At 35.6% G+C, this 27492-nt stretch overlaps 3 protein-coding genes across 3 annotated transcripts; all 3 read right to left on the reverse strand.

Moving 5' to 3' along the window:
* Positions 1-266: 266 nt before the first annotated feature.
* Positions 267-5234, reverse strand: LOC139983208 (uncharacterized). Its single transcript, XM_071996607.1, has 4 exons — positions 5142-5234; positions 3602-3973; positions 2650-2782; positions 267-1556 (listed from the first exon to the last, which is right to left on the reverse strand). The coding sequence occupies exons 2-4, from the start codon at positions 3924-3926 to the stop codon at positions 1319-1321; spliced, it is 696 nt and encodes a 231-aa protein (XP_071852708.1). The 5' UTR covers positions 3927-3973; positions 5142-5234; the 3' UTR covers positions 267-1318.
* Positions 5235-7098: 1864 nt separating this feature from the next.
* LOC139983212 (uncharacterized) lies at positions 7099-16530 on the reverse strand. The gene is made up of 6 exons (XM_071996613.1): positions 16247-16530; positions 15399-15528; positions 13026-14616; positions 10401-10748; positions 9387-9483; positions 7099-8161 (listed from the first exon to the last, which is right to left on the reverse strand). The coding sequence occupies exons 3-6, from the start codon at positions 13345-13347 to the stop codon at positions 7936-7938; spliced, it is 993 nt and encodes a 330-aa protein (XP_071852714.1). The 5' UTR covers positions 13348-14616; positions 15399-15528; positions 16247-16530; the 3' UTR covers positions 7099-7935.
* Positions 16531-23340: 6810 nt separating this feature from the next.
* LOC139983214 (uncharacterized) lies at positions 23341-26961 on the reverse strand. Its single transcript, XM_071996614.1, has 3 exons — positions 25758-26961; positions 24601-24733; positions 23341-23977 (listed from the first exon to the last, which is right to left on the reverse strand). The coding sequence occupies exons 1-3, from the start codon at positions 26080-26082 to the stop codon at positions 23740-23742; spliced, it is 696 nt and encodes a 231-aa protein (XP_071852715.1). The 5' UTR covers positions 26083-26961; the 3' UTR covers positions 23341-23739.
* Positions 26962-27492: the final 531 nt, after the last annotated feature.

The following is a 27492-nucleotide window of genomic DNA, read 5'->3' on the forward strand; positions in this document are numbered from 1 at the left end:
TAATGTACTTGTTTATCACTATTTCAATCCGAAAGAAAATGAAATTGTCTACAATAGGTAGTTAAAGGCAGGAAATGAAAATAACGTAAAAACTTCAGTTTTTTTTTTAAGACGGGATACTTTTGAAGATCATGTACTTTCTAACTGGTCATAACATTATGAGCATTAAAAGCAAACAGCAAGTAGTTTAAATAAGTTATAAGTTTGTTACGTGACTTTCAAAGTTGAGTCTCAAAACTGGTGTTTATATATAAGTCCTGTACTGGACGGTTGGGCAATCAGGCAGTGCCTGGTGGCTCATATCAGTAGTAGTCCTATGACCACTAGCATCCATTATAACCTCTAAATCAAACCAACTAATTTGTTGTTGTATTTTGTTCCTGAAAATTCCGATACCGCAGATATTAAAGATATTAAAATTTAATCCCTTCTTTTTCTATCAGAATACTATAACTGTATTCTTTTTAATTTCTTCAATAGTTTGTCGCCTGAAATCCATTTAAAACAGCATACATTCTTGCATTTACTTACTTTAGATATGTACATGCACGGAAGTGGTGCGAATTCTCATTCATAACACGTTAACCAAGATACACGTAAGACATCTTTAATAAAGATATCCATCAGAACTCATAAAAACTTATCTGTGAGTTGAAAATTCTCATTCATGACATTGTCATGTTTTATGTACAAAGAAACGCCCACGTAAACCCTGTGCAATGAGACTCTTCAGAAGACAATCTATACTAGAGTGTAAAAAGGTTTGTCACATGTTTATACTTTTACGATCAATTAAAAGGAAACGTTTATATAACATGCAGTACCATGCTATCCATCAGGGAAAAAGTCCTGTATTGGGGTGTTAACATTCAAATTCAGAGCCATTCTTTTTAACAACAACAAAACACTCAATTCTTCTTAGTTTAAACATCAGAGCACCTTTTATTATCATATTAATTCACATTAGGACGCTTAGAATATAATATAGACTTACATTCCAATTCTCCGATATTTTTGATTGCTAAACGAGGCCTTATAATTTGAGAAAAGGGAAACTTTTGAGATTTTAACAAAAACTGGATGTTTGTGCTCCCTATCTCTCAATCCCCTATTTCTCACTCCCCCGGGATCGACTTCGCCACTCCTCTAGTTTCGAGATAACTAAGTTTATTCTGCACAGTAAGAATAAGGTCTGAGATGCGAATGCATATATTAAAGCAAAGAAAAAACTTAAGTTAATGTCTTTCGTAGTTCTTCGTCATCCCAGATTTCTGTAGCTAGTCTGTGCCATTGATTACTAATTACGTATTGTCTATAACTACTTAGAGTGATGAAGTATACGGTCATGGCTTACTGAGTGCATATTCTTCTCATATTTATTATCTGCACTTATCTCCTGGTACTCATCCTCATCATTTGCTTCAAGAAAATAACTTTCGGAGATTTCTGTTTGTAGTTCATTTCCATCACTATCGAACATCTCATCTGGCCATTCTTGTTCGTCATTTGTCACACAACCGTCCATGTTGGAGGTTTGTGGATTTTTCTTTAGTTTCCTGTCAACCAAATAGAAATAGCATTTAGGAGAGGATAGGAGAGGATAGGAGAGGAGAGGAGAGGAGAGGAGAGGAGAGGAGAGGAGAGGAGAGGAGAGGAGAGGAGAGGAGAGGAGAGGAGAGGAGAGGAGAGGAGAGGAGAGGAGAGGAGAGGAGAGGAGAGGAGAGGAGAGGAGAGGAGAGGAGAGGAGAGGAGAGGAGAGGAGAGGAGAGGAGAGGAGAGGAGAGGAGAGGAGAGGAGAGGAGAGGAGAGGAGAGGAGAGGAGAGGAGAGGAGAGGAGAGGAGAGGAGAGGATAGGAGAGGATAGGAGAGGAGAGGAGAGGAGAGGAGAGGAGAGGAGAGGAGAGGAGAGGAGAGGAGAGGAGAGGAGAGGAGAGGAGAGGAGAGGAGAGGAGAGGAGAGGAGAGGAGAGGAGAGGAGAGGAGAGGAGAGGAGAGGAGAGGAGAGGAGAGGAGAGGAGAGGAGAGGAGAGGAGAGGAGAGGAGAGGAGAGGAGAGGAGAGGAGAGGAGAGGAGAGGAGAGGAGAGGAGAGGAGAGGAGAGGAGAGGAGAGGAGAGGAGAGGAGAGGAGAGGAGAGGAGAGGAGAGGAGAGGAGAGGAGAGGAGAGGAGAGGAGAGGAGAGGAGAGGAGAGGAGAGGAGAGGAGAGGAGAGGAGAGGAGAGGAGAGGAGAGGAGAGGAGAGGAGAGGAGAGGAGAGGAGAGGAGAGGAGAGGAGAGGAGAGGAGAGGAGAGGAGAGGAGAGGAGAGGAGAGGAGAGGAGAGGAGAGGAGAGGAGAGGAGAGGAGAGGAGAGGAGAGGAGAGGAGAGGAGAGGAGAGGAGAGGAGAGGAGAGGAGAGGAGAGGAGAGGAGAGGAGAGGAGAGGAGAGGAGAGGAGAGGAGAGGAGAGGAGAGGAGAGGAGAGGAGAGGAGAGGAGAGGAGAGGAGAGGAGAGGAGAGGAGAGGAGAGGAGAGGAGAGGCTTGTAACCTGTTGATATTAGTATTTATTGGGAAACGAATGACCGACGAACGACGACAGATTCAAACCAGCACACGTTTTTTAAACTGTCGATATTGATTAATATCTACTAATAATTAAACTATGATTGCCTACCTCCCGCAAAATAATCCACATACAAAAGTGGCCATTAACACGAAGAAACAGACGCTGGACGAAACCGATATCCACAACATCCACTCTTCTGTCGTGTTATTAAACCAGTTACCTTCGGAAAGAAGGACATCAGCTGCGAGTACAAAACATTAAATGGAACGATCTGAAGTCAAATATTCTCAAGAGGACACAGTCACTTAATAATCACTGTTTATGTAGAAAATCCTCACCTCTAACATCCAATGCACAACATTTAAGATAAATATTGTTAAAATCATAACATCATTGAGAAAGTCCAAATTGGGGAAAATTGCATAATAAAATAATAAAAGCAATGGGATTTTACTTGTTCTCGTATTTAAGCTGCTGTACTAAACTCCTCTGATGCAAGATGCATCTGAAGTTTATATCTGATATACCTTACCCCGTAGTTCAATGTCAAGGTTATCTACAGATATATAATATTTGGATTTTGGACTGGTTTGTGAGACACATCGTCAAAGACAGCATTTATAGTTCGAAGACAAACCTACATTCAATACTTATAAAATCAAAGTTTGAAAAGGAGATGGGGTCAAAACTTGAAAGCTCTACTTATTTAAAGTTTAAAGTTCTAACATGGCGTTTGAATATTTTCCGCATCAGGCTTTAATAGTAAGGGCTTGGTAAATCTTACATAAGATGACAAGGAAATTGCATCAAAACTCTTCTACATTCTCCTCAGCCCAGCGGTAAAATTCAATAAAAAAAAAAGTCACATTGCAAATTTTCCGTCCTACCTCTAAAAAAAGGTCATGGGTATGGGATGAACGTGTCCACTTACCCACTTACTTAAATTCAATTTTTTGAGTCAGTTGATAAACAGTGCTTCCTTCCTTTCCAAAAGATAGAGATATAATATAGACAAATTAGAGACTGCAGTAGATAAATTATAAATTGATCGTTGGCTTACCTTGAAAATGTTGATCAAATATCCCACAAGGGACAAGGATGGCCACGTTGGAGCTGATAAACTCCATTCCTCTAAATTGACACGAAACATTGACCTCATCTCCAGAAGGAAGGAGATGTAATGTGGATGTTGAGTCGGTAATGTTTGGCCTCTCTTTGTTTGGTGTGTACATAACATCACGTACGTTGGGACTGTCTAGGCTTACATCTTCGTCATTAACGACCCACGTTAGGCTAGCCGGGGGTCTCGATCCAATCGCAAGACATGTTATCTCGATTGGCTCTCTCGGATCAATGACAATGATTTCCGGTGAGTGTCTCATCATACGGATAAACGTGTCATTGTCGAATGACAATGTAACCTCTGGGATAACTGAATAGTGAGAGATATATGCTACAAATTAAAATTGCACTGTAATGCTAATGTGCACAAAATTGATAAATAAACTGAAACTGACAATCAATCAATACATCGGAAGTTTTCACTACAGATGCTTTACACATGTTTCACTTGTTACTGAATATTCATGTAACCTCTTGCCGTTATTTTCTCGTCATGCCCATAAATGTATAATGATATATTAGAAATAGTAATCGTTTGATAAATAAATTGAGACTGAAAATAAGAAATATTTTTAGAAGTTTAGAACTCTTTCATTTTCACAGCAGATATATCAAACATGGTTGACTATATAGAAACTGAGTATTCATTTAAGTCACGTGTTGTAGTTACTTCATAGTCGTGCACATTAATACGTAAATATCGTGTTACTTGATACCTTGGGGCATATCAGTTCGGGAATATGTTTTGCTTACGTGATGCACATTCTATTAAAATTAGACAACACTATTATCATTGTTTGTTTCTTACAATCAACAATAAATAAATTGTTAATGCAATAGTAACATGTACGTGTCTTTTAGCATAAAAAACTGTTCACGCTGTTTAGCAATAAATTATCAAAGATTGGTTCACTTCACATTCAAGACTTGATAAATATTAAAGTATTTCTCTTTGTCATGAAACCCTTCAGAGATGAGATTTGGGTAAATATAAATATATATACACACATCAGGAAATGCTGTACATGGTGGTTATTTTGAATAATTTCGAAAAATATAAATGTACATTTGCCGGATGACAGTTGTTTCGCTGAAACTTTGTTACTTCATATGAAGCTTTCTACTTTGATAGCTGCCTAATCCGCAGATTGGAGTATCACCAGACGTTGCACTGAATGGCAACGCCATCTTAGCTGTTGCGCGTGTACTGTAGGCCTACTCATATGCTCGCATTACATTAAACTTCCCTTAATCCACATGGGCTATCCTGTCCCCATCCCTGAGTATAACATCATCAGAGAAGCTCCAAAAATTATATTTACTTAAATGTTCTTTGAAAGAGCGCTGAGAAGATGAAATAACAATTCTACATATCATTAAAGTTATGATCATGTTTTTTGAATAACTCAATGAATATGATATATAGTTTGTGTATATAAAGGGACCATGACCTGCATATGCACTGACTTATGACTTACCCGCCACACTCAAATTGTAGGCCACATTTGGTGTACCCTCGCATGTGCAAACAATCCCTCGTGCTGGAACATAACTTCCTGTATTACTAGCGAGTAGTTTTCAGACAGAGAGACACCTTCTATTGGATGGGTGTTAATATAGTTGAAGTAAAGCAATTCACCGTCAAACCACCATAGTTTGGTTCTTTTCTTCTCAGGTATATCACATTTTAAGATCACATGTGAACTAAGATGAACCACCTTGCGTGATACTTCAGTATTGGCTCTTAAAATCTTAACTCTTAGGAAACCAGTAACGATAAATAAAACCAAGACTTTCAGATGTATCCTATCCATGATGACAATTTTGAAACTCATTGAAACTCATTGCTAATCTCATGAGTTCCAGTTCATGACTACAATTCGTCATTACCTGTGAGACAAAATGAAATGGGATGCCGCGGTTAGTATAGAAATGGAAAAGATTAGTAACATGAATTCACAAAGCAGTGAAAATAAAACTACTTGCCTAAAAGTTGAATCTAACATAGTTGATGCAATTAGTTCAAGTGATCCGTGATAAATATTAATACATAATCAGATTTTCATTACTTCCTCTTTTCTTTACAGTGATTAAAAAGTCAGTGACATTTTAATATGGTTATTTAAGCAATTATTAAAGTTTTGTTAATGAAGTACCCGGATAAGTACCTAGATAATATTGAAAGGAACATTTTTATTTATGTCACAATGCACCTTTACAATATAAACAGAAAAACAAGTTTAACGAAACTAGAAGGGAATCATATTGTGTTCGAATTAATATTCATATATCATATTGGTCAAGATGGCTGTCTTCTCCTTGTTGGTTCCAAACTCCATAATTAGGAATGTATCAACTGAAATAAATTATAGGTGCTCGTTGAACGTTCACCTACCTAGTGTACATATAATAAATACCTTTCCGGAAGGCAATGGTCACATCATTTGGTTATGTTACTGTAGTATTTAGCCTTATTTTTCAAATATTTCCATGTTATGTTAATAGGTATAAATTGGTCCTTCAGGGAACAAATATATTTGCTAAGGGCGGTAACGTTTTTGTGTTTTTTGTCACTGAAGGAAGTGTGAGTGTGTTTCGGTTGAATATTTTATGGCGTTTATTGTTGGGTGGGAAGTGTTTATCGACTAGTTTGTGGAATTCTTTTCCGATATGGTTACGCTTTTGCCAAAAAGGGGGTTAAACCTGGTAATTTTACGTTGGAGATTTTTCGGTTTTTTTTTCGGTATAGTTTCTTGGTGGTTTAGACGATATGAGTAGAAGCTATTATGGTAGACAGGGATGGCTTTATTGAACATATCTTGGTTTGATAAAAGTTTGTTAAGACGATGTTTAAAACGTCGTGGGTGCTTTTCAGATATGAAGGAGGGTGATTAGAATTGGCATGTACATACAAAGGGGTGTTATTCGGTGTCGTAAAAGGGCCGTACTCGTTCTTAATAAGATTGAGGTTGACTTCGAGGTAATAGAAAACTTTGAGGTTGGCTTCAATAGTGAATTTTAGTTTATACTTTCAAACTATTTGCACTAAAGATCCTTCTTTATTTGTTTTGTGACTCTTGGGTTCGTTAAATGCGGCGAGACCACCGTCTCTGTACAAACTGATGTTATCTTTACTATATTTTGGGGTGATCTGGTACATCAGGTATGTGCCAACTAGCTCACATACTTCGGCACCGTCGAAGCTACCCATGGTGACAGCTATTGGTTGTCCGACTATCTGTTACTGTACTTGCAACAAATCGCTTTTTTTTCACATAAGTTTAGCAAAACTTTATGAAATATTCACCGGATGAGTTCCGTTCCCTCTGCTAAAGGTTAAAGTTGGCTATAAATTCTCGAAAGATTGGTAAATTAGTGGTAGATATACAATTACACAAACCTTATACAATTTAAACGGAGAATCAAGAAACTGAATAAGCTGAATACTTTATTTTGATTTATTGGCATCTATATTGAAATTTAACTTATACAACTCATTATTCGTGATAAACTTTTACACATGTTGTTCATTGTTTTACTATTAAACAAGTTATAAGACGATGATCTCTAAATTAGGCAGTCAAGTTTAGACAAAAAAGAACATAGCAAGTCAGTACTTATGTTGTATGTATTATTACTTTTATGATAGCGATATTAAAGCTAAAGAATGCTGAGAGGAGTGATGATTGAAACAAGAAACAAGCACTGTATACGGAAACATAAATGGACGTCGATTAGACGTTGATGAAGGCAGATTGCAAATCGACAAACCATCACAATTAATCACACTAAACAACAGTTGTAGGTTGCTTGCTGTTAAAGTTGTTGGAAAACGAATCCACGTGGACAACATTGAACTCCTAATGTTAACGCTGCAATGACTAAGCAATGACGTAAGGTTCATTCAGGATATATTTCCGTCGTTTATAAAATAGTGAACGTGAAATATTTGTTGATGCAGTCGGGTCCTCTTAGATGAGTTATCTTGGAGAGCAAAATATCTTGATGTTTGAATGTTTGGAGAACAGAGATGAGAGGTGGAAGTACAAACTTGTCGAATCGGTATATAAGTCCCAAAAACTTGCTAACACCCGTAATCGCAATGCATGTTAGGAAATTGATCTTTCACATTTAACTTACTGTAAAATGTATCGTCTAAATATGGTTTCAACAAATCGTCTATGACATGAGACATTAGAATAGTAATCTAATTACTGCAACACAACTCCTATTCTTAACTTTACATACTGTATGTATTTCAAAATCTTTGGGTTATGATGTAATTGCTTTATAGTACACCACGTTTGGATTCTCTATGTTTATCTCGATGTCGTCGTTTTTATTGGACGGTTCAAGGTCATAATACTTATGATTGTCACTCGATACTGTGATATCTTCTGTAAAACAATCAGCTGTAAAAATTTGAGCTGATGGACCCGGTGGATGTATTCCATTGTTGATCGTGGAAACGTCTGTGCACGAACATCGTGACTTTATCCTGCCAATTAAAAATAAAAGAATGAGTCATTTCACGTCTGAAAAAGCTAGAGAACGTAAAGTCATAGGTAACTCTGTAAAGGCGCAACGCCGTTAATTTCTTCTTTTCTGTGTAACTATGAGAGCAATTTCATATATCAGAAAATCAAAGTCTATATCCGATTTTTTAAAATTATGACTGGACATCTAAACTTCCCGTTTAGTAACACAATTATAACCACTAATTGCAGAAGCAGAGAGAGGAGAGAATTGGAAACCCACACAATGACTTACGGACTGACACACACACACTTATACACGACACGTTTTTGCCCCTCCCTCAGTCATGGACTTCCTGGCACACCCGCCATTGGTTACACCCCTCCCTGAATGTAGCTATACACAGGAAAATTAACCACGTCACTGTTGCAATGGCAATTGAAACATCTGTATATGTTCCAACTGGCAAAGGAACTACAATATCTCATCATCTCTATGGGATCGATGAGATAACAAGTATAATTTAGGAGGTTACGTGGGGACTTGATCCAGGTTTTCAAGATTGTGTATGGTTTCGACAATTTATCCTTTACCGACTTTTTCATGTTTGCTAACAGTAGTTGTACAAGAGGTCATTGTCTTAAACTCCAAAAGTCACATAGTAGGATTAATATTCGGCATAACTCTTTTCTAATAGGGTTGTGAATGAGTGGAATGGTTTATCTGAGAAAGTTGTACTTGCAAGTAGTGTAAATGGGTTTACGAATGCTTTGGACAAGCACTTTAAGCATTGTAATCTGGTCTGAGTGTTTGTGTCTGCGGTTTTTTTTTTTCCTCTCTCTATAGGGTCCTTGATGGGGACTTAAGTGTCCCTCCTGATCCTTTTTTCTACTAAACTAAACTAATTAAGTATAATTACAATACCCATTATATACACTAGGTGGTTAATTAGTTATAACTTTAACATTCATCAGATACACTTGATGGTTAGTTAGTTATAACTGGAATGCACCGTAACACACGTCATGTAAAATAGGTGGTTAATTAGTTATAACTGTCAATACACTATAACACACATCATATGCACTGCATGATTAATTAGTTATAACTTCAATACACCGTAACACACATCATGTACACTTGGTGGTAAATTTGTTATTACTACCAACACACTGTAAGGAATGTCACAAACATACAAGATATAATGTAATTATGTTAACTTCTTTATTTATAAGATCAAGTACTACCTGCTGATAAAAATCCCACATGTTAACGCTAGCAGTATTAAGAGGAAGCAAATGACGGCAACCAATGACCAAACCAAATCCTTCTTCTCGGCATCATCTAGCAACAGATCGTAATATGAAAAAATGGAGAGATATTTATATCAAATTATCTCATAAATAAAGTTAACTTATTTCATTAGACATGTGGTTTCATATGGTATGTTCTTCTTCATGCCTGAATTTAACACAACTTATGCAGTAACTTATGTTAAGAATGTAGTTGAAAATGATACATTCATCTTTAATTTTCTGTCTAAAAGAACTTGGGCATGACTCAATGTGAAGCCCACCACTTTAACTGACCTATTTTATCATTGACAAAATTAAAGTGGTCTTTGAGGCATGCACTTAAGGGTGGTATTGATTTGTGTTTTACACCCAAAGACTTAACATTACTTATCTTATGTTTAATTAAAGAGTCTCCATATAGTAATGATGAAATACAAAATAATGATACTATATTTACTACTATATTGCTATCCTAGTCATTAAACATTTCGGTGTCTTAGCCTTGTATGAAAATCCCATTCCACCGATCGTCATTGTCTACCGTCTACCTCTCATGGTAGGAAAATGTTCATTAAGCACGTTCAACACCATATATATATATATATATTATATATATATATATTCATACATATATATATATATATATATATAAATATATATATATATATATATATATATATATATATATATATATATATTGATTACTGATTGATTGATTTGCAATTTTTATCGAACAGTTTATTAATTATTATTTTATCACGATTAGCTTTAGTCTTGATTTATTCAGACCGTATTAGTTATCTTCACTTCCACAACATTTGTTTTTAGTTTTGCAAAAAGTAGACGTAATGAGAACTTACGAGGGCTTCAATGCAGTTGAAAGGGTATGATTTCAAAAATCGAGTCTACTTCATTAAGTAATTCTTGATTTATTTTTCATAAAGGCAATATCCATAACTAATTCACCTGAGCTCTCAAAGATGACAAAGTTGATGGTCAGGTTCTGACTGACTAATTCTATCCCTCTAAACTGACATGAAATGTTGACGTGAGTTCCAGTTGGTAGTAGATGTAATGTAGATTCTGAATCTGTGGTGTTTGTCCTCTCCTTGTTTGGTTTGTATAGTACATTGTGTACATTGGATGGGTCTACATCTTCACCATTCACAACCCACGTTAGGCTAGCAGGAGGTCTTGATCCAACCGCTAAACATTTGATCCCCAGAGGCTTGCCCGCTATTACCACGTAGTCATATGTACTTCGCGGTTCACTAAATGTATGCTCGTCAAATGACAACGAAAGCTCTGGGATCACTGAAAAGGGAAATAATCTAAGATATTTTTAAGTTGTTATTAACACTTTGTTTTAATATTTTATTAATGATAAATTATATATATATATATATATATATATATATATATATATATATATGTCGAGAAAGACGCTGAATAAAGTAATTTTACCGCTCATGCTATATGCTAATCCTATATGGTATCATGTTTTAAATAGTAAAGAAACCACAGAGTATGAAGTTCTCTCAAAATATGTTGCTAAAACTTGACAACCACTGCTTTTACATAAAGTAATTAAAACTGCAAGATATCATTTAATAAGAGTTGCAAGAATCTGTATTCTAGACATCATCTTTATCTTTCTAAGCTAACTGTTCGGTGCAATAACACACAGTGTAACCCACAACATCCTGCAATAAAACATAGTTTTAGATTACTCTTTACGAAAAAACATTCATATACAGAGCTGCTCTTTTTATCCATGTTAGACTATTAAAGCCATTGTTATAATATGTCTACTCTTTCAACTTTTGTTTATTTGAGTTTGTTCTTAATGTTTCTTTTACGAAACATGACCTCAATTTATTTTTTTATTGTCGCTATTCCTTTTTCTGAATGTTAACTTCGATACGCTTACTATTTTTTATAATTTGCGTGAAATATCACCTGCGACCACAAGTGACCTAAAGTAAGAAGTTCTCATCGTTCGAGCTACACACATGATAATGTCGCTAAATATATACACAATAAGTACTATACTAACACCGTCTATTATTGAACCCGTTGGCGGTGATAAGTTTTGCAAGAGCAAGGTCCTAACAACTTCCTGGGTGAGAGAAACAGCAGTGTTGTAACACTACAAACGCTTGTGTTTGAGAAACTTAAAATCTATGAGGGTGGCGCATTTGATCCCAAGGGTATGTCCTTCTACTCAGATAAAACGGTATACAAGGGCGTAGGAACCGGGGGGCTGGGGGCGCCAGCCCCCCAGTGAAAAATGTGGAGGGGCGGAAGTATCATTCCGCCCCCCCCGCTCCGCAAGTCAGAAAACCCCTTTTTCATTTCCAAATGAGAAAAAAATCTCATTTGGAGCACCAAATTGCATCTAAGGCCAGGTGAAAATACAAAATTAAGTTTACAAAATGGAGTGGGTGTTGAAGTGTGCTATATTGCACCAACTTGCATCTGAGGCCACCTGGAAATGCAAAAAATTCCAAAGGAGAGGGGGCACCCCTCCTCTTAGACCCCTCCCCCAGGCCGGCCATCAGTCTTCAGCCCCCCCCACACTCAAAAGTACCTTCCTACGCCACTGACGGTATATGTGTCAGTTTAAGTTTAAGTTTTATGTTTATAAATGAAAATTATTTGGAATTATTACAACAAAAAATACATAATACTAAACACATGCTTATTCCTAAGTTTTATGTCCTTGGGATTAACTAGTAACTAATAGGTAACAAATATTGTAAGAGCAGGACCCTAACAACTCCCTGGTAAGATAAACAATAGCATTGTAATACTGACTTTATAAACAAAAATAATTTGGAATTATTACAACAAAATTACTTCATACTAAACATAGGATTATTGTTAAGTTTTAAGTCCTTTGTATTAACTAGTTATTAACTAATAAATTACAAATATTGTAAGAGCAGGACCCCAACAACTCGATCCATGGTAAGATAAACAATAGACTGGTAATACTGACTTTATAAACAAAAATAATTTGGAATTATTACAACAAAACTTACTTAATACTAAACACAGGATTATTATTAAGTTTTAAGTCCTTGGTATTAACTAGTAAGTAACTAATAAGTTACAAATATTGTAAGAGCAGGACCCGAACAATTTCCTGGTAAGATAGAAAATAGCATTGTAATGCTGACTTTATAAAAAAAAAAATGGAATTATTACAACAAAACTTACTTAATACGAAACACAGGATTATTGCTCAGTTTTAAGTCCTTGGTATTAACCAGAAGGTTACTATTAAGTAACAAATAGTGAAAGAGCAAGACCCATACAACTCCCTGGTAAGAAAGACAGAAGTATTGTAATACTACTTACTATTATGTTTGAGAAACTTACAATCTATAAAAGTGGAGCATTTGATCCCAGAAATATCCTCCTTTTACTGAGATGCAACTGTACATGTTTCAATGCAAGCCTAACGTCATGGATGAAAATATTAAGAAAATATTTAATAGAGGATTATTTTTAATATTTAGGTCCTTGCCATTATCTAGGACTGTCAATTCCTAACACGACAGGAAGTTTTAATGTGTATTTATTTACCTTCTATTGTCACGTTGTAGTGCACAACATGGGTAAAATTACGGGTACATCTATACAATCCTTGATGATTGAATGTAACATCCAAGATTGATAATGAGTAGTTATTTGATAAATGGACACCCGACAAAAAATAAACCAGAAATTCATTTGCAAATATGACTCGATCGTCAAGAAACCATTTGTTTCCTTTTGTCGCAGAATCATTACATTCCAAGATCACAGAATCTCTTTCGACCAGTCTGACTGATATTGGGTTTTTAAATCCATTAACACCGGCAAAGTTGAAGAAAATCAAGAAAATTTTCAAACAATGTCTCTCCATGTTGAAACACAAGCCGCTTTTAATTTTGCCTCTTGACTTATTGATCGTTCTGTCTGTTGTATTCCTTACAAATTATTACGAAACTGAGAGAACATTAGTAACTTCCTCTTACGCCCCTTTTATTCAGATCATAAATAAAACATTTCGTAATCGAAAGTAACTGGAATTAAAATATGCTCATTTCCTGGCAACGATTAAACCCCCAATCGATGTCCTTCCCCTCCCCTTCCCCCTCATATTATGTGTATGTACCAGAAATGTCTCGCACCATGGTATTTTCATACTTGAAGCAGGCAGTTATGTCATATTTACGATATACCTCTGATATTTGCCATAGCCAAAAGGAGTTATTGTCATTGACATCTGACCCAGAGTGGCAATGTATCACAAGTACAGAACATCAGACAGTAATATTCCATTCTCGACTCATGTATACGCCACGATGTTTGAAGGCCGCCAGCTTTAAGAGAAGCTGCCAAAACACGTTTTGTGCTCCCCCTGCCCCCCCCCTTCATTAATATATATATATATATATATATATATATATATATATATATATATATATATATATGATATATATATATTTTAGAAGTGTTTAGTTAGTATGCATTGTCCCGTTAGTGAAATGCTCTTCTGTAATATATACAGTTCGGGGTTTTCTTTCTTTTCAACTGCCTCTTGTAGCTTTAGTTAGCTCTTTATCTCTTTGAGGGTCATCTCTCTGATTTTTTTCATGTTCTATGGTTGCACTCTCTTTTCCTCAATGCAACAAAGCACGTTGTCAGCTAATTAGTATTCAAAGGTATTTGATATATATATAGAAGAAATATATGTTTACACCCGTTATCCGTATGCTTGGCAGGAAATGAATGTTTTTTTCATGTTTATCTTAATGCAAACTGTATCGTGTGAAGATAGTTTCAACTTTTCGTTTATAACATAACAAATGTGAAAAATAATCAAACAACTACAACAAAAGTTCCTATTCTTGACTTTACATATGTTTTTAATAGTCTTGGTTATAATGAAATCTTTTGGTAATATACACAGTTCGGATTCTCTCTGTATATCTGCTTGTTGTAGTTTTCATTGGGCTGTTCCATCTCCTGATACTCGGGAATGTCGTTAGGTGCTGTCGCATGATCGCTAAAATAACCATGTGTTACGGCTTTGTGACATTCAGTTGTCATAACTTGAGCTGATGGACTCATTGGTTGCGGTTCATTGTTGATCGTGGTTACGTCTGTAGTCGAGCATTGTGGGGTATTCCTGCGAATTAATAATAATATAATTATTCATATCACGTCTGATAAAGCTTGAGAAGATGATTTGCAGAGGCAACACGGTAATGAAACAACGCCGTTTCTTCGTTATGTGTATCTAAGATGAAAATCAGAAAATATATTTTATACTGGGTGATTAATTAGTTAAAACTATATACACTACAATACACATCATATACACTGGATGGTTAACTAGTTATCACTGCAATACACTATACCACACATCATAAACACTGGATGGTTAACTTAGTTATAACTGCAATACACCGTAACAAACATCGTATGCGATGGATAGTTAATTAGTTATAACTGCAACACATTATGATACACATCACATACACCGGATGGTTATAACTAGTTATAACTGCAATATACCATAACACACATCATAAACACTGGATGGTTAACTAGTTATAACTGCAATATACCATAACACACATCATAAACACTGGATGGTTAACTAGTTATAACTGCAATACACTATAACACACATCATTAACACTGGATGGTTAACTAGTTATAACTGCAATACACCGTAACCCGCATTATATGCACGGGATGGTTTATCAGTTATAACTACAACACACTAAATACATATTGTATACACTGGATGGTTTATTAGTTAAAACTGCAATACACCACAACACACGTTATGTACACTAGTTGGTTAATTAGTTACAACTGCTAACACACTGTAACAATGTCATGTACACACATATGATATAATGTAATTATGTTAACTTCTTTATTTATAAGATCAAATACTACCTGCTGATGAAAATCCCGCATGTAGACGCTAGCAATATTAAGAGGAAGCAAATGACGGCAACCAATGACCAAACCAACAAATCTGAATCCTTGGTCTCGGCATCATCTTGCAAAGAATCATCTTCTGAAACTATGGAGGGATAGAATTATCACAAATCCATGTCTTAACTAAAGTTAATTCAATACTTTAAGAATAAAGTTGAACGAGATGATCTTCTTCAATTTTCTGTTCCATGGAGCTTATGTCCGAATCAATGTGAAGGAAACCTTTTATACTGAGCTATTTGCACTTTGGCAAACCCAACGTTGTTGTAAAAGCATACACTTAAGGACGATATAAATGTAACAGTCGCATGTTGACATACATAGACTTAATAGTTCATTACTTATTGGATGTTTTCTTAAAGAGTCCTTTTCTTACAACAATGAATAATGAACAACAACTAGAAGAGCTGATTGTTTCTACTGGTATCCTTGTCATTCAACATTTCCGTTTAATAAACTTGGGAAAGCATTACTTTATTGTCTGGAATTCCCTCCATAGCTTTCGTCAATGTTCATCATCTGCATCTCATGTTAGGGAAATGTTCATTAAACACAACACTATAGATATTGATAATTGATTGATTGATCTACGTTGACTACTTACTAGTTTAACTTTAGTAATCATTGATGATGACCGGAATGGTTATCTTTACATCCAAGAGATTTTTTTTTAATTTTGCTAAAAGCAGGCCTTAGGTAAACTTACTATAACACTAAGAAAGCAGGAAGAGTTTTATTTTAAAGACAAAACTAATTCATTAAGTAATTTTGGATTTAATTTTCGTAATGTTAATGTAGTGTACCTGATTCATCTGAGCTCTCAAAGAAGATAAATTTGATGGTCAGGTTCTGACTGACTAATTCTATCCCTTGAAACTGACATGAAATGTTGACGTGAGTTCCAGTTGGTAGTAGATGTAATGTAGATTCTGAGTCTGTGGTGTTTTTCCTCTCGTTTGGTTTGTATAGTACATTGTGTACTTTGGATACATCTACATCTTCACCATTCACAACCCACGTTAGGCTAGCAGGAGGTCTTGATCCAACCGCCATACATTTGATCCCCAGAGGCTTGCCCGCTATTACCACGTAGTCATATGTACTTTGCAGTTCACTAAATGTATGCTCGTCAAATGACAACGTAAGCTCTGGGATCACTGAGAAAGGAAATAATCTAAGATTTTTTGTAAGTTGTAATTAACAATTTTTGTTAATATTTTATCACTCTTCTTTCACATATGTCAAGAAAACGTTGAATGTAGCCATTTTACTGTCATGGTATTTGCTGTTCCTGTATGGTGTCATATTTTACATGTTAATGGAAAAAACAGAGTAATAAAGAAGTTCTCTCAAAATAGTGTGCTGAAAACTAGACAACCGTTGCCTTTTAAAGTAAAGTCAATGAATCTGCAGGAATGATTTTATAAAACCTTCAAAGAACATTCGTATTTTAGGAGCCATCACCTTTGTTTCTAAACTGACTGCTCTTTGCTATTAAACAAAGTACAATCCATATTATCCTGAAATATTACATAGTTTCAGAATTATATTCCTTTTAAAAACATGTTTTTACACAGAGCTGCTCATTTGATCCATGTTGGACTTTTAAAGCCATTGTTATAATCTGTATACTCTTTCAAAATTTGTTTATTTGATTTTGTTCTCAATTGTTCGTTTACGAAACAAAACCTCACTTTCTTCAATTTTTGGTAAATGTCTTATTCTCTTTCTAAATCTTAACTTCTATGCTTCCTATTTTACTTAGATAAAACTGTACAGATATTTCATTGTAATTTTGAATTTATGAGTGAAACTAACTTGGAATCATTACAACAAAAGCTACATGATACAAAATAGAGGATTATTGCTATGTGTTAGGTCATTGGTAGTAACTCGAACTGTAAATTCCTAATAAGTAACAGATATTGTAAGAACGGGACCCACAGCAACTCCCTCGTAAAAGAGACAGCATTATTGCAATACTAATACGCTCATGTTTGAGAAATTTACAATGTAGGAGCGTGGAGCATTTGATTCTAGGTATGTCCTACTTCTACTGAGATACAAATGTACATGTTTCAATACATTCTAACGACATAGATAAAATAATTTGGAGTTATTACAACAAAATGACATAATATGAAATACAGGATTATTTCTAATTTTTAGGTCCTTGACATTAACTAGGACTGTCAATTCCTCACACGACAGGAAGTTTTTTTATTTACTTACCTTCTGTTGTCACGTTGTAGCTCACAACATGGGTATAATTACGGTAACATCTATACAATCCTTGATGATTGAATGTAACATCTAAGATTGATAATGAGTAGTTATTTGATAAGTGGAAACCCGACAAAAAATCAAACAACAATATATTTGAAACTATGACTTGATCGTCAAGAAACCATTTGTTTCCTCCTGTCGCAGAATCATTACATTCCAAGATCACAGAATCTCTTTCGACCAGTCTGACTGATATTGAATTATTAAATCCATGAAAACCGGCACAATTGAAGAAAATCAAGAAGATTATCAAACAATATATCTCCATATTGAAACAGACACCGCTCATAATTTTAACCACTTTACGCATTGTTTGTTCTTGCTGTTGTATTCCTTTTCAGTTCGACGAAATAAAGCATATCATTCACAAATTTTGAGTCTGTGGTATTTATCCTCTCCTTGTTTGGTATTGGATGCGCCTATTACAGCTTCGTCATTCACGTACCCACGTTAGGCTAGCAGGAGGCCTTAATCCAATCGCCATACAGCTCGGCCGCTATTACAACGTACAGTCATAAGGACTTCGCGATTTACTAAATGTATGCTCTTCAAATGACAACGTTAGCTCTGGGATCTCTGGAAAGGAAAATAATCTAAGACATTTTTAACATAGTTCAATTTGTATTAATATTATATCAATATTCTTTCACTTATGTCAAGACAAACGTTGAATGAATCCATTTTCCGCTAATGGTATTTACTGTTCCTGTGTGGTATCATATACATTACATGTTGAGGAAAACACTGAGGAAGATGTTCTCTCAAAATAGTATCCTAATTTTGCCGACTTGACAACCAATTCCTCTGCATTAAGGTCATTAAAACTGCAAGGTATCATTTGATAAGAGTTACAAAGAATACGTATGACTGTTAACGTTATCTCTTCTTCCTAGTAAGCTAACTGTTCGGTACAAGAACCCAAAGTACAACCCGCAATATCCTGCAATATAACATAGGTTTAGGATACTCCATTTGAAAAAAAAACACGTTTATATACAGACCTGCTCTATTTTATCCAAATTGGAGTATTAGCGCCTTGGTTATAATCATTTTATTCTTAAAACATTCTCCTACTAAACATGACCTAACATTTTTTTTTTCTTTATTCCTTCTCTGAATCTTAACTTCTACAGCTTCTGTATTTCAGTAAAATCATCAACGTTTAATCCTTCATATTCGACAAAATACGATGCTTAACTTTTAGATCCTTCACAGATATGAATATAAATTTCTAAGGTGTCAGGAGGTCAAATCTTGTCAAAATGTTTCCTTTCTACAGGAAGGCTGTATATAGTTACAACATGAGTATTGCTATCATAACTACTACCCACACCTATGCACATACCGTGCTGATATATTGAGAAGTCGCCTGGCAGTAAGCCGATACCTGTCAATGAAACAACAGTAAGCAATTTCCCGAATAACGGTAGATTATCAAACACTAAGAATCATTTTCCCCTCTTGTTTTTACAGATCCTTCTTCTGTAGGTGACAGAAGCAAACCATGGGTAGTGGAATCCATCAACAGCAAAGCTAACGAGTTTAAAAGAAACTCTTCAGACGGAGAAAAACTTACTTTCAGCCACATTTATTGTTTATTGTTCATCAGATGTCAATCATGTCATTAAACTATTTTTTTTTGGTGACAAGTCGATGTTGACTAACGACATGAAAGCGATAGTTCCATAAATACATCTTGTTATCATCCGAAAAATGAAAAGAAAAACGACAATGGGCTGTCACGCACTGCAGTGGAGTGTTAAGTTTCAACAAGACTTTCCCACGGAGTTGCATATCTCATCGAAACCATCCATCAACCAATTTATCATGTGACCTTACAGAATGGTATGTTAAAAATTAAAAACAAGGACATTTCGTGTACTGCACACCATACCTTGGCCATTTATCGTTTGAGTACAATGCAGATGAAAAACAATATTCAGTTTGACGTTTAGGAATCAATTAAGTGGCCGACTTAAAAGCTGAGGCTACTGGATTCTGGATTCATGTATAGTATATGTGTTTTATAATTTAAAGTCACCTTTCTTCAACTTTTCTTTACATCGGTTGGTTACAAATCGCTTTGTTTTACATTACTTATAATTGTCTGGACTATTTTGGATGAAATTAGGCTAACTGCAGAAAGTGAGTACTTAAGCCAATACTAGTTTTTGTTATAATCCTATTTGAATAATTCTCACAATTTGAAAGTATCCGCATGCACAAGTACTTAAAAAATGTGTGCAATTAATCTTCAAAAAATAGGACAAACACGATTCAATTTCTTTTGTTGTGACTTACAATGCTTTTTCATTGTTTGTTTCATTTCTTTTATGAAATTCACCTCTCGAGTACTTTTCCCGATCATGTTTACAAAATTATCAGTTTCGACAGAGCCCCGGCGAAGCCTTCAATCACATGGTACAATATGACTGTTTGTGCTGTTGCTAAGCATCGCATATCACATATTTCATAAATGTCTGACTGCTTAATTAGTGTGCTTAGTAATCAATGACAAAGCAAAACAAATATCAGCAATAAGAAAGAAATGTATGATTGAAAAGTGATTTTTTTTTTCTGTGATAAACCAAGCGTGCTCACCCTGGGGCCCAATCACCTCACATCGATACTAAAACTGTGTATGACCACAACCGTGCTATGTCGTGTGAGGTACCATGAGTTCCGTGGAGAGGAAAGATATTTTCACAGTTAAATTTGTCAGAAAATTGTATTATCAACACCCTTTAAGTCACCCACAAGAGAGCCTGGACACGAAAATGTATCATGGATGATTATGGTTATTAATTAGGAACCTTGTCATGCAAAGGATGTGGGACATTTGGTATATCCAATAGAGGTCCTAGTGAAAAGCCCACAGTGAGAGTGAAGTGACTGTTAAGATATATTAAATAAACTCGTAAAATATCTATATAGATACCCATGAGAGTAAAGACATATAGCTTGAATATTTCGAATAGTTACAATGTCTTATTTTTACGTCTCAAGAAACGCCTACGTAATATTTAAACATGCCCATTAGCTGTAGGTATTTATGACGTTTAAGTACTGACCAGGGATATAATTGTACATTTGTGTAATGCAAACAGAAACGCCCTACGTAATCATACTCATTGGCAAACAGAATCTATTGACGTGCAAACAATATGTAGTCACATGATCATACATTTATGTGAAACCTAATAATAATCACGTAAAACATGTACTATGGCATCCATCAGTACGTTGACTCAAATTCTAGTACCGTACTCGAGTGTTCTTTTAGGAAATAAAATTACAAATTTTTTAACTAAATTCCTCCTATAAACTTTTAACCAAAATGCATCTTATATTTACCTTTGTTTCGATATAAAGACAATCTTAAATAATAATGATCCTTTTTCTGCAATATTTGTTTTTATCATCATTAATTATACCGGCAAACCCTCAGCTAAAAAATGGTACCATTGGACCTTCCAATCATATGGTAGCTGATGGCTATCAAAACACTTTCAAATTTTGCCAGATTGACCGTTTAGATTTAGAGCTAGAGTAGGTCGCAGGTTAGTATAGTGCTCCCCCACCCATCGGTCAGCTCTCGCTAGATGATATATTACGGTACCTATATATATATTGATGGGCAACTAAAATACTTCTAAATTTTCATGTCAATTGTTGACCAAGGGTGTTGAAATTGTTTTCATGTAACTGTCTTTTAGCGCCGTCGAACAACTGTTGTTGATGTTGGCGCTATATAAATATATCTTCTTCTTATTTTAATATTAACAAGGAAACTTGAAATCATATACCGCAGTATACCAAATAATGCCATACAAAACGATTAAAATAAATTACAGGATTGTCAAATATATAGCATATATGCGTGAATGAGATATAGATCTATGTCATGCCTATTATGTGTATACTATACAAAAAACGTTCTTTGCTTTTACGCTTGGTAGAATACGGTAACTCCGCGTGTTCATTTAAAATCGGCGTACCGTATACATGTTATATAGTTGTTTAACAGTTTTTCCGTTATTCCTATATATATATATATATATATATATATATATATATATATATATATATATATATATATATATATATATATATACATATATATATATATATATATATATATATATATATATATATAGCTGCATTGATAGACACCGTAGTTGTTATGTTCATTTAATCAAATTGTGACCACTTTTTCAATCGTAAGTTTAATTCAAAAAGCCTTAACGGAAACGACCAAAATTAACACAGTGAAACTAAGAACATTCAATTTTTTATTTTTGAGACATTTTAGTGGATTATACTTGACCCATTTTAACGGAATTATACATTAAACTTCAAAGAATTCGTTAATATTTGGGGACCTTTTTCATTGCTTCGTTCAATTTGATTCCCGACTTCTACAGGTAATTATTCGCTTCTATTTCTGGCAAAAAATTGGTCAAATCATCGATAAAATTGAATTGCTAATGGATAGAACTAAAAAGCTTAGCATTATCAGCGAGAACGTCATCATTGTTATCCTTTAAAAGAACGTTAATAACGTCGATCTGGCGCTTTTAGCGCATACCATCATAACATGTATTACATATATACGTCAAACAATAAAGCCAATAACAGATTCGCTCATTAAGGAGCCACTTAATGAATTTGTTTATCACTATTTCAATCCGAAAGAAAATGAAAGTGTCTACAATAGGTAGTTAAAGGCAGGAAATGAAAATAACGTAAAAACTTCAGTTTTTTTTAAGACGGGATACTTTTAAAGATCATGTACTTTCTAACTGGTCATAACATTATGAGCACTAAAAGCAAACAGCAAGTAGTTAAAATAAGTGGTAAGTTTGTTACGTGACTTTCAAAGTTGAGTCTCAATACTAGTGTTTATAAGTCCTGTACTGAACTGGTTGGGTAATCAGGCAGTGCCCGGTGATTCATATCAGTAGTAGTCCTATGACCACTAGCATCCATTATAACCTCTAAGCAAACCAACTAATTTGTTGTTGTATTTTGTTCCTGGAAATTCCGATACCGCATATATTAAAGATATTAAAATTTAATCCCTTCTTTTTCTATCAGGATACTATAACTGTATTCTTTTTAATTTCTTCAATAGTTTGTCGCCTGAAATCCATATAAAACAGCAGACATTCTTGCATTTACTTATTTTAGATATGTACATGCACGGACACTTAATGCAAAGTGCTGCGAATTCTCATTAGTAAATCTCTAACCAAGATACACGTAAGACATCTTAAATAAAGATATACATCAGAACTCATGAAAACTTATCTGTGAGTTGAAAATTCTCATTCATGACAATGTCATGTTTTATATGCAAAGAAACGCCCACGTAAACCCTGTGCAATGAGACTCTTCAGAAGACAATCTATACTAGAGTGTAAAAAGGTTTGTCACATGTTTATACTTTTACGATCAATTAAAAGGAAACCTTTATAGAACATGCAGTACCATGCTATCCATCAGGGAAAAAAGTCCTGTTTTGGATTATTAACATTCAAATTCAAAGCCCTTTGTTTTAACAACAACAACACAAACACTCAATTCGTCTTAGTTTTAAACATCAGTGCACATATTTATTAACATATTATTCACATTCGGACGCCTAAAATACAATTTAGACTTACATTCTAACTCTCTGATTTTTTTCGATTGCCAAACCTTATAATTTGAGAAAAGCGACACTTTTGAGATTTTAACAAAAACTGGATGTTTGTGCTCCCTGTCTCTCAATCCCATATTTCTCACTCCCCCGGGATCGACTTCGCCACTCCTCTAGTTTCGAGATAACTAAGTTTATTCTGCACAGTAAGAATAAGGTCTGAGATGCGAATGCATATATTAAAGCAAAGCCATTAAACAATAAACATCCAAAGAAAAAACTTAAGTTAATGTCTTTCGTAGTTCTTCGCCTTCTCAGATTTCTGTAGCTAGTCTGTGCCATTGATAACCAATTATGTATTGTCTATAACTACTTAGAGTGATGAAGTATACGGTCATGGCTTACTGAGTGCATATTCTTCTCATATATATTATCTGCACCTATCTCCTGGTACTCATCCTCAGCATTTTCTTCAATAAAATAGCTTTCGCAGTTTTCTGTTTGTAGTTCACTTCCATCACTATCGAACATCTCATCTGGCCATTCTTGTTCGTCATTTGTCACACAACCGTCCATGTTGGAGATTTGTGGATTTTTCTTTAGTTTCCTTTCAATCGAATAGAAATAGCATTTAGGAGAGGAGAGGAGAGGAGAGGAGAGGAGAGGAGAGGAGAGGAGAGGAGAGGAGAGGAGAGGAGAGGAGAGGAGAGGAGAGGAGAGGAGAGGAGAGGAGAGGAGAGGAGAGGAGAGGAGAGGAGAGGAGAGGAGAGGAGAGGAGAGGAGAGGAGAGGAGAGGAGAGGAGAGGAGAGGAGAGGAGAGGAGAGGAGAGGAGAGGAGAGGAGAGGAGAGGAGAGGAGAGGAGAGGAGAGGAGAGGAGAGGAGAGGAGAGGAGAGGAGAGGAGAGGAGAGGAGAGGAGAGGAGAGGAGAGGAGAGGAGAGGAGAGGAGAGGAGAGGAGAGGAGAGGAGAGGAGAGGAGAGGAGAGGAGAGGAGAGGAGAGGAGAGGAGAGGAGAGGAGAGGAGAGGAGAGGAGAGGAGAGGAGAGGAGAGGAGAGGAGAGGAGAGGAGAGGAGAGGAGAGGAGAGGAGAGGAGAGGCTTGTAACCTGTTGATATTAGTATTTATTGGGAAACGAATGACCGACGAACGACGACAGATTCAAACCAGCACACGTTTTTGAAACTGTCGATATTGATGAATATCTACTAATAATTAAACTATGATTGCCTACCTCCCGCAAAATAATCCACATACAAAAGTGGCCATTAACACGAAGAAACAGACGCTGGACGAAACCGATATCCACAACATCCAGTCTTCTGTCGTGTTATTAAACCAGTTACCTTCGGAAAGAAGGACATCAGCTGCGAGTACAAAACATTAAATGGAACGATCTGAAGTCAAATATTCTCAAGAGGACACAGTCACTTAATAATCACTGTTTATGTAGAAAGTCCTCACCTCAAACATCCAATGCATAACATTTAAGATAAATATTGTTAAAATCATAACATCATTGAGAAAGTCCAAATTGGGGAAAATTGCATAATAAAATAATAAAAGAAATGGAATTATACTTGTTCTGGTATTTAAGCTGTTGTACTAAACTCTTCTGATGCAAGATGCATCTGAAGTCTATATCTGATATATCTTACCGTAGTTCAATATCAAGGTAAGTTACCAGGTTATCTACAGATATATAATATTTAGACTTTGTACTTAGGACTGGTTTGTGAGGCACATCTTCATAGACAGCATTTATAGTTCGAAGACAAACATATATAGAATATGTTCCCCTTCGAGGGGAATTGTGATGCACACCCGACGATGATCACAGTCACAGTCCAGATGCAAGGGGACTGGGGTTGAGAGCGAATCAGTCGTTCGGTAGTTTGGATTTCGTGCACAGGTTCTTTCCTGGGCGACCTTTTCTTAAAAAGTAGTCCGAAGGCAAACCTACATTCAATACTTATAAAATCAAAGTTTGAAAAGGAGATGGGTCAACTGGTTAACTGACTTGAAAGCTCTACTTATTTAAAGTTTAAAGTTCTAACATGGCGTTTCAACATTTTCCGCATCAGGCTTTAATAGTAAGGGCTTGGTAAATCTTACATAAGATGACAAGGAAATTGCATCAAAACTCTTCTACATTCTCCTCAGCCCAGCGGTAAAATTCAATAAAAAAAAATGTCACATTGCAAATTTTCCCTCCTACCTCTAAAAAAAGGTCATGGGTATGGGATGAACGTGTCCACTTACCCTCTTACTTAAATTCAAGTTTTTGAGTCAGTTGATAAACAATGCTTCCTTCCTTTCCAAAAAACAGAGATATAATATAGACAAATTAGAGACTGCAGTAGATAAATTATAAATTGATCGTTGGATTACCTTGGAAATGTTGATCAAATATCCCACAAGGGACAAGGATGGTCACGTTGGAGCTGATAAACTCCATTCCTCTAAATTGACACGAAACATTGACCTCATCTCCAGAAGGAAGGAGATGTAATGTGGATGTTGAGTCGGTAACGTTTGGCCTCTCTTTGTTTGGTATGTACATAACATCAAGTACATTGGGACTGTCTAGGCTTACATCTTCGTCATTAACGACCCACGTTAGGCTAGCCGGGGGTCTCGATCCAATCGCAAGACATGTTATCTCGATTGGCTCTCTCGGATCAATGACAATGATTTCCGGTGAGTGTCTCATCATACGGATAAACGTGTCATTGTCGAATGACAATGTAACCTCTGGGATAACTGAATAGTGAGAGATATATGCTACAAATTAAAATTGCACTGTAATGCTAATGTGCACAAAATTGATAAATAAACTGAAACTGACAATCAATCAATACATCGGAAGTTTTCACTACAGATGCTTTACACATGTTTCACTTGTTACTGAATATTCATGTAACCTCTTGCCGTTATTTTCTCGTCATGCCCATAAATGTATAATGATATATTAGAAATAGTAATCGTTTGATAAATAAATTGAGACTGAAAATAAGAAATATTTTTAGAAGTTTAGAACTCTTTCATTTTCACAGCAGATATATCAAACATGGTTGACTATATAGAAACCGAGTATTCATTTAAGTCACGTGTTGTAGTTACTTCATAGTCGTGCACATTAATACGTAAATATCGTGTTACTTGATACCTTGGGGCATATCAATTCGGGAATATGTTTTGCTTACGTGATGCACATTCTATTAAAATTAGACAACACTATTATCATTGTTTGTTTCTTACAATCAACAATAAATAAATTGTTAATGCAATAGTAACATGTACGTGTCTTTTAGCATAAAAAAACTGTTCACGCTGTTTAGCAATAAATTATCAAAGATTGGTTCACTTCACATTCAAGACTTGATAAATATTAAAGTATTTCTCTTTGTCATGAAACCCTTCAGAGATGAGATTTAGGTAAGGATAAATATATATACACACATCAGGAAATGCTATATATGGTGGTTATTTTGAATAATTTCGAAAAATATAAATGTACATTTGCCGGATGACAGTTGTTTCGCTGAAACTTTGTTACTCCATATGAAGCTGTATACTTTGATAGCTGCCTAATCCGCAGATTGGAGTATCACCAGACGTTACATTGAATGGCAACGCCATCTTAGCTGTTGCGCGTATAGGTCTACTCATATGCTCGCATTATATTAGACTTCCCTTAATCCACATGGGCCATCCTGTCTCCATCACTGAGTATAACATCATCAAAGGAGCTCCAAAATGATATTTACTTAACGTTCTAAGAAAAAGCGCCGAAAAGATGAAATAACAATTCTACATATCAATAAAGTTATGATCATGTTTTTTGAATAAGTCAATGTATATGATATATAGTTTATGTTAATACAGGGACCATGGCCTGCACTGACTTATGACTTACCTGCTACACTCAAATTGTAGGCCACATTTAGTGCATCCTCGCATGTGCAGGTAAACAATCCCTCGTGCTGGAACATAACTTCCTGTATAACTAGCGAGTAGTTTTCCGACAGAGAGACACCTTCCAAGTGCGTAGGAGCCAGGGGGGCTGGGGGGCGCCAGCCCCCCAATGAAAAATATGGGGGGCGGAGGCGGAAGTATCGTTCCG

The sequence above is a fragment of the Apostichopus japonicus genome, chromosome 16, assembly GCF_037975245.1.
Source record: "Apostichopus japonicus isolate 1M-3 chromosome 16, ASM3797524v1, whole genome shotgun sequence".
In the NCBI taxonomy this organism is placed as follows: Eukaryota; Metazoa; Echinodermata; class Holothuroidea; order Aspidochirotida; family Stichopodidae; genus Apostichopus; species Apostichopus japonicus.